The 8,690-nt window shown below is 35.1% G+C and overlaps 1 protein-coding gene across 2 annotated transcripts in view; it reads right to left on the bottom strand.

The window, feature by feature from the left end:
• hnrnpll (heterogeneous nuclear ribonucleoprotein L like) overlaps window positions 1-8,179 on the bottom strand; it is a 33,645-nt gene extending 25,466 nt beyond the window's left edge. For both annotated transcript variants that reach the window (XR_015502891.1, XM_087274251.1), the window contains exon 1: window positions 7,984-8,179. Coding sequence is in view for 1 of the 2 variants with exons in the window: in XM_087274251.1 (XP_087130377.1) it covers window positions 7,984-8,118 (135 nt within the window). In the remaining variant the exon portion in view is untranslated. The remainder of the gene's footprint in view (window positions 1-7,983) is intronic.
• Between the last annotated feature and the right edge of the window lie 511 nt (window positions 8,180-8,690).

Here is an 8,690-nt window from a genome sequence, read left to right as displayed (position 1 = left end):
TTATTTGCCCCCTTTGATTTTGTTTTTTTTTTATATTTCCCACATGATGTTGAGCAGATTGAGGAAATGTTCACAGTATGTCTGATAATATTTTCTTCTGGACAAAGTCTTATTTGTATTATTTTGGCTAGAATAAAAGCAGTTTTTAATAAAAAAAAAAAAAAAAACCTTTAAGGTCAATATTATTAGCCTCTTTAAGCTCTATATTTTTCTCGATAGTCTCCAGAACAAACCATCATTATACAATAACTTGCCTAATTCCCCTAACCTGCCTAGTTACCCTAATTACCCTAGTGAAGCCTTTACATGTCACTTTAAGCTGTATAGAAGTGTCTTGAAGAATATCCAGTCTAATATTATTTACTGTCATCATGATGAAGAGGAAATAAATCAGTTATTAGAGATGAGTTATTCACACTATCATGTGCAGAAATGTGCTGGAGAAATCTGCTCTCTGTTACACAGAAATTGGGGAAAATAAATAAACCGGGGCGCTAATAATTCAGTGGCGCTAATAATTCTGACTTCACCTGTATATGTGATGGATAATAGCAGATTTGTACTGTGCCTTCCTCAGACTGGCGGCTCTTGAATCTGCTGTTTCTCTGATCTGCTGATTCTCCTGCTAAAATCTAATCAACCCATCAATAAAGAATGAAGATTTGCCTATTTATATCAGCCTCATCATGAGTGTGTGTGTGTGTGTGTGTGTGTGCGTGTGCGTGTGTGTGTGTGTGTGTGTGTGTGACAGCAGTACAGCTGTTTCACTGTTGTGCGGAGGTTAAGTTAATTCCTCACAGTGCCGTTCGTCTGTGTGTCCTGATGTTGATATGTACCGCTCACACTGTACCACACAGTTTCATTAGTTCATCTATTTACTAACAGGAACTAATGATGAACACTACTGTAGAGCATTTATTAATCATAATTCAGCATTTACTGATGCATTATTAAAACACACACGCTCAGTAACATCAGTGAATGCACTGTCAGTTCACAGACTGAGGACACGGCTTTCCTTAAAGATTCCTCCGTTAACTAACATGAATAAATCCTGTAATAAACGCACCGCTCTTTATCTGCTCTTGTTAGTAAATGCATATCTAATGTTAATGTTAAACGTGTTGGATGTGTTACCTTAATAAAGTTCATCAACTGTAAGTCGCTTTGGACAAGTGATTAACTGTAAATGTAGTTTAATCTCAGTGTACAGTGTTATTGACACGAGAGCTGCGCAATATTGGAAAAACCTGACATTGCTAGACTTTGTTTGCTGCGATATATTCTGTGATATGAATATCATTCCAGCAGATCTTAATATAGCTCTATTTGGAAAGAGTTCATTACTTTAGATGGACTGGGATGGTCAAGTGCTTTTCTATGCAGTGTATCTGCATAAATCATAATTAATCACAAGCAAAAACAAACAAACAAACAAACAAACAAACCAACAAACAAACAAACAAACCAACAAATAAACAAACAAACAAACCAACAAACAAACCAACCAACAAACAAACAAACCAACAAACAAACAAACAAACCAACAAATAAACAAACAAACAAACCAACAAACAAACCAACAAACAAACAAACAAACCAACCAACAAACAAACAAACAAACAAACCAACAAACAAACAAACAAACCAACAAACAAACAAACAAACCCACAAACAAAAAAACAAACAAACCCACAAACAAACAAACAAACAAACAAACCAACAAACAAACAAACCAACAAACAAACCCACAAACAAACAAACAAACCAACAAACAAACAAACAAACAAACCAACAAACAAACAGTGCTTTGTGGTTTTCCAACAGTAATAAAGTACAGAAATAGCATGATCAGCATTGTATAAATCATTTAAAACAGTAATATTTAATAATCTCCTTTAATCTGACACAGCGATGTGACCACTGCAGATACACACACTGCGATATCGATGCTCAAACGGTAAACGTGCATGTTATTAGACTGTTCTGTATGTTTGTTATGAATGCTCTGATATTCTGCTGTTAGTAATAGGACAGATCGGCGTGAGGCGATCAATATACGGTTTCAGCATCAATATTGCGATGTGCAGTTGCGGTGAAGTTGTGGAGCTGCGACTGTAATGAGCAAGAAACACAGTTCAGAATGAACTTCAAGCAGAGTGAGGGATGTTTAACGTCTGACACTGTCACATATCAAGAGGATTTAAAGCATTCGGGCGATACACATGATGATGAAGCTCAGCAGAGATGACCTGTGCTTAAATATTCCTGTGATGAAGACTTCAGAAGTCAACATTTGAAGAAGATCCAGAAGAGAAAAGGCAAATCTGTCCTGAGATGAGAGTGCATGAAGCTCAGTGATGTAGGACTGATCTGATGACAGGTTTTGATCTGCTTCAGATCTTGACTACAGCATTATTTAATATATGATTGATGAATCTCTGACTCTCCGGAAGACACTGATTACTTCATTTCTTTCTTTCTGCTGTTTGATTATTTGCTGCTTGTCAGATGATGTAGTTTATTTGCTGCAGATTCACTCTCCTACAGCTCCATCACAATCCATGTCAGATTTTACATTCCTCTAAACAGAGTTACTTACTTAAGTCAACTTGTGAAATGATAATCCTGTCACAATGTATATTGCAGAAACATCAATACTGCAATGCCGGGCTTTTCCCAATACCATGCAGCCATAGACTGTAGTGTTACTACAGCAGGTAGTGTGAGTGTGTGTGTGTGTATGTGTGTGTGTGTGTGTGTGTGTGTGTGTGTGTGTGTGTGTGTGTGTGTGTGTGTGTGTGTGTGTGTCTGTGTGACTATAGTGCACATGCAGAAAACCCAAGAGAGGCAGAGTGCAAATAAAGCAGCCTGATCTCACGAGAAAACTTAAGTATTTTACGTTTTGCCAGTTTAGTGGCTAATTCGTACGAATTCGTACGATTACAGTCGTACGAAATGATACTGTTTTAAAAAGGAGGCGTGGCACCTAACCCCACCCCTAACCCCAACCGTCATTGGGGGATAAGCAAATCGTACTAAATTCTACGAATTAGATTGTACGAATTCATACGAATTAGCCACTTAATAAAAAAAGTTACGAATTGCCGTGATATTGTGTTGAAATAAACATAAAATAAAAATGAGGATTATTTAAACAAACAGCAGGAAAAAAAAGATTTTTTTAAAGCATATATGAGAACCTGGAACACAACTATAGGGGATTATATTATATTATATTATATTATATTATATTATATTATATTATATTATATTTTTATATTTATTTTATTATATTTTATATATTTATTATAAATAAATAAGCTTTGCATTGTTTATTTAGGACAATCTCTTTTTAGGAAAAAGTCATTTAAGACATTTATTTATTTAGGACAATATTTGATTATGAAAATATGGAATCTGCAAAAAAATCTAAACATTAAAAAAAATCACATTTAAATTTCAATAAATCTAATTCTATAGATTTATATTATATTATATTATATTATATTATATTATATTATATTATATTATATTATATTATATTATATTATATTATATTATATTATATTTATGGCATAGGAGAACAAAAAACTGTAATTTTGACTACATACTGTATATTTTTGACAATATACCCAAGCGACATTAGACCAGGGTCACACATATGAGTAAACTTTACATTTGTGAGTTTTTATTCCATCTATTATTGATCTGTACAGTGTGTTCGGTTTTTTACATAAATAAAATAAAAGAGAGCCAGAATACATGAGAAATACTACCAGAGTATTACTATAATACATCAAAATTCATTCAAAATGCATGAGAAACTAAATAACATTTTTACTTAAAATTTTAAGAATTCATTAAATTAAATCTTAGGAAAAATAAAAATCTCCCAAAACTGTGAATAATTGAGCGGTCTTCAGCTAAGCGATTTAGCTTTCCTTTCCAAACAAAATCCTTAATCCTAATAAATAAGGACCAAGACTTTTCTTTAGTTCTTTAGTTTTAGAACATCCCATAATGCAATTCACCACCTTAAATGAACACAAAACACTTCTGAATCACTAAATATGGGAAGAAACTGTTCATTAACAGATATTTCTTGCTGAAATACACAAAATAAAAAAGTATAATAAAATGTCACTAATAAATGACTAAATCATCAAGATAATAAATTAATAAATCATCATAGTTATTTCTTTTTCTTTATTTGTGCACTCTCAAAATCATTCTGCAAAAATATGCATCATTTATACCATGCATATGTATATATATATATAATTATATTAGGGCTGCATGAAACCTGATAATGCAATATTTTAATTTCCTGCAATAATTATTGTGATTTTACTACAGTTCTACAGGATTAGTCTGAACAACTCTATTTGACAGGGTTGGGGAGTCTAACAGTATTCAGGTGCAGAAACTGAAAAATCACAATGTAAAATATGCTTTTCTTCCTTTGCTTAGTCTCAAGTCCAAATATCGAAAGATTCTAAGATCAAGCAGAAATATGGTTTTACTTTCAGAAGAAATAAATCAAAATAAAATCAAAAAGTTTTTCCTTGAAACAAGCAAAATTGGGTCAATGGCATTAATAAAATAATCTTGTTTGTGCTTTAAAATGTGGATATTTGCTTTAAAAACAAGACAATTTTAGTAAAAAAATCATCTTTTATGTAAATTGTATAAATTGTGTATAAATAATTCAATAAAATTCCTCTTCGTTCACCTCCAAACATGGTGATTGTTTTTTGCACAAATGTTTGAAACTCTCTTGAAAATGCCTTAAAACACACGCAGATGATAAAGCTTCAGTCTGTTCTGGTTAACTCCGCAGTGACTCGTCATGTCTCATGTGTGCTGTGGCTCCTGATCAACCATAATCCAGAATCAACACGGCAGATCCTCTGATGCACACACTGCAATATCAACGCTGAAACCATATACTGTGCATAATTCATGTGTGTGTGTGTATATATATATACAGTATTTATTATAAGAATCACAGATCTCTCTTTTACAGTAGTATTTTCTCCAGGATGCTCTACAATAATAATATATGTGTTCAGATACATTAGATTAGTCAGTACTGAAGACAAACCTGGAGCTCATCTACTGTAACTAAATGAATTACGATAACGGTCCAATAATTTGTAGACCAATTTTATATGTTAATAATGTAAATATCAGATGCAAAAACTTTAAGAGAGGAAAGAAATCAAGTGAAAACATATAAAATTTAACTGAAGTCATATTTTTAGTCATCTTTTTCGCCTTATTTAGCATGAATTTAAATGTATTATCTTTATAAATCTTTGTTGACTAAAATAGTATTTTATTTTAATTAATATTTTAATTAAAAAAATTATATTAAATATATATATATATATTAACGTGCCTGTATGCACCAAAATATGTTGTGTATATTGACTGAGAAATGGATAAACATATTGCTTTTCATTATGGATGAGCTCATGCATGCTGAGCTGTGGATATTTGTTTTTTGCTCAAAGTTTTGTCCCTGCTCATGACTGAGAGCTGGTGAAGATGACACACTCCTGTCATTATTGTCTACATAATTATCTTGAATTACAGATGTTTAAAAGCAGCAGATTGTGCCATTTGCCACGCGTCATGAACCCACGGCTAACTGCATAATAAAACTGAGATGACACACTTCAGATGAGGAAGACTGGAGGACTCTCCTGCACACACTGAGTTTCTGTCTCGTTCCTCATCCAAATATTTAAAAACTCTAAAATCAAGAAGCAAGAAGTAAATATCGTGTTCTTTCCAGAAATAATGAGTCAGAAGTTCAGCAATAATGAATCAGAAGTGCAGCTCGCTTATTTGCTTCGCTAATAATTTGCCGGCCTTTTCTCCGTGTTGTTTCAGTCTTATGAAGCCGTTTTCTCCTTTATTGTGTTATTGAGCCAGAGTTTCAGCAGTTTCTGATGTCTGTAGGTGCGAATGGTCAGTTTCTTCCAAATGATTATTGAATTATAAACTACAGACACCGGGCCGTGATCTGAAATGACGACAGGATCATACTGACATGATCTGACTCTTTTTAATTAAAATAATAATCATCAGCAGGAGAGTAAGCCTTCATCACGCAGCATAATTATGCTCAAATCTTCATCATGGGTCATATAAAGGAAGCTCTTTAATGGTTCCCATATCATCTATCCCAGTGATCACCAAACTCAGTCCTGGAGGGCCGGTGTCCTGCAGATTTTAGCTCCAACCCTAATCAAACACACCTGAACAGCTGATCAAGCTCTTAGGTATAGTTGAAGCACCCAGACAGGTGTGTTGAGGCAAGCAGGAGCTAAACCCTGCAGGACACCGGCCCTCCAGGACCGAGATAGTGACCCCTGCTCTATACTGTATGTGTGTTGTATCTAAACCTGTTGAGCCTGATAATCCAGCGATTAATCATTTTCCAGCTAGAGAAGTTTAAAGTAACTTCAGTCTTCATACACAGTAGCCAAAACACTGCCTAAAATAGAGCCTTCAATTAATATGTAACGTCCAGCTGAATCCTGCAAGGCCTTCAACAGTGCACTATTGTACATAACGGTGTATTTCCGGCAGCTGGGGTGCCAAAAAAACGTAAAATAACAGCTGTTAAAACACAGAAATTTACAGTAAAATAACCAATATTACAGACATTATCCAGAAATTTAAACTGAAGGAAAATCTGTAATTTAATATATGTTATCAATATCTGACGTTTCCCCACCAATTAATGAAATGTCCCTACCAATAATTGAATCGACTTCAAAGTAAAACAATGCTCCGGCAACCCTTAGTGACCTCTGTGTGCACAAAGGCTTCAAGTCCAGTTTGCTGAGTTCACTATAATACTATTAACCAAGGCTGTGCAGTTAATGAATATTCAGTTTCGATTGGGCCTCCATCATTATAAAAACAATAATCAAAATAAAACTTAAATTGCTCCACACATTTGTATTACTAAGGGTTTATTTCATATTATTAAGTACTTTATTATGTTTTTAACGGCACAAAATATTGCGCTCTGCATAGGGATGTATGTCCCCACCGATGTCAAGAGCAAATCTACACCCTCAACATAATTATATTCAATTATAGATGTTTAAAAGCAGCAGCCTGTGCTATTCTCCACATGTGTCATGAACAGCTAAATCACAATCTGCTCAATAATGCAAAAATAAATGAAGAAAGCCAAGAAGACTTCAGACGAGGCAGAACACACAGATCAACAGCTTTCCTCCACGGCAGAAGAGTTTCTGTCTCGTTTCTGCTCCAAATATCTGAAAACTCCTAAATCGAGAAGCATTTTAAAGGCAAACATAAAATATTGTGTTGTTTTCAGAAATAACGAGTCAAAATTTAGTGAGTTTTTCTTTAAAATGAGCAAAATAATCAGCTAACGAGGTGAGCAGACTTCAAAATGAAACCAATATAGCCACTTACACAATTGAGTTAGGGTTATTATTCTACTCGTCTTTCAGAAAATAACACATAAATGTTGACTCACTGTTTCTGGAAAACACACACTTTAATTTGTCTAAATATTTGTGTTTTGATTTAGGAGTGTTTGTATATTTGAGTGTGGAGTGATGCTGTGGACCAATAATGTGCTGTTTTCACAAATAATGAGTCAAAAATATGTGAGTTTTAATTAAAACAAGCTAAATAATCAGCCAGTGAGGTGTGCAGAATAATGTGACATCAAAACGAAAACAACATTAGGTCTCTCACCCCACTGGCAGATTACTGAACTCATTTTAAAGGAAAAACACTTCATTTTGACTATTAAATGTAATTATTATTTCTGAAAACAACACAATATTTCCCTCTAGTCTATAAAATGCTTGATGATTGAGGAATGTTCATATATTTGGACTCTAAAGGTGTCAATAAGAGCGTCATGTTTCCTCCAGAGAGTGTGGCGCGGGGCTGTGTGCGCAGGCTGCCCGCCGGACTGACCTTCCTCTCGGCTGCGGAGCTCCAGCGCTGCTCCTCCTCGGCGGATGCTGAGTCGGACTCCTCTCCGTCCTCCAGCTCCTCAGAGCACACCTTCAGCCGCTTGGGCGCCCGCTCGTACTCCTCCAGCACCGACATCACCGACCAATCAATCAATAATCAATCAATCAGCGCGTGTGGAGATCGATGATCAGAAGATGAGAGAGATGATCGGAGACAGCCGCCTATCAACTCGCTCACTGCGGCTCTAACGTCACGCTGCGCTCCGATTGGTCGCTGCTTCTAACTGACAGGCTGGAGGCGGCGCTGATTGGGTGGGAGGGGAGCATGCGCCAGGGATGCTTTAAAGACACCTTAAAGATGTTTTGACGGAAGGTGCAGAAAACAGGGAATATGAGGGAATACAGCGGGAATGCAGGGGTTATCATCACAGTATAGGGATTATTCAGTATTGGGGATATTTATTATAGGGTTGAGCGTCATTAAATGTACATTTGAGTAGAAAGAATCTCGCTAGAACTATAAATGAATGCATTAGATGATGTGTGTCCTTGTCTTGTTTTTATCAAATATCCTGGAAGATGCGATATTAAGAGTGACAGACACAATCTGCGCACATTTATACGTTAAAAAACTTAAACATTAAAAAGAACAGAATATTTAAAACTATTACAGGGCTGCCTCTATAAGAGCAAGTCTCTTATATAATA

The sequence above is a fragment of the Danio rerio genome, chromosome 11, assembly GCF_052040795.2.
Source record: "Danio rerio strain M-AB ecotype USA chromosome 11, GRCz13ab, whole genome shotgun sequence".
In the NCBI taxonomy this organism is placed as follows: Eukaryota; Metazoa; Chordata; class Actinopteri; order Cypriniformes; family Danionidae; genus Danio; species Danio rerio.
Note: the sequence above shows the minus strand (reverse complement) of the source record. Positions and strands in the feature narration are given on the sequence as shown.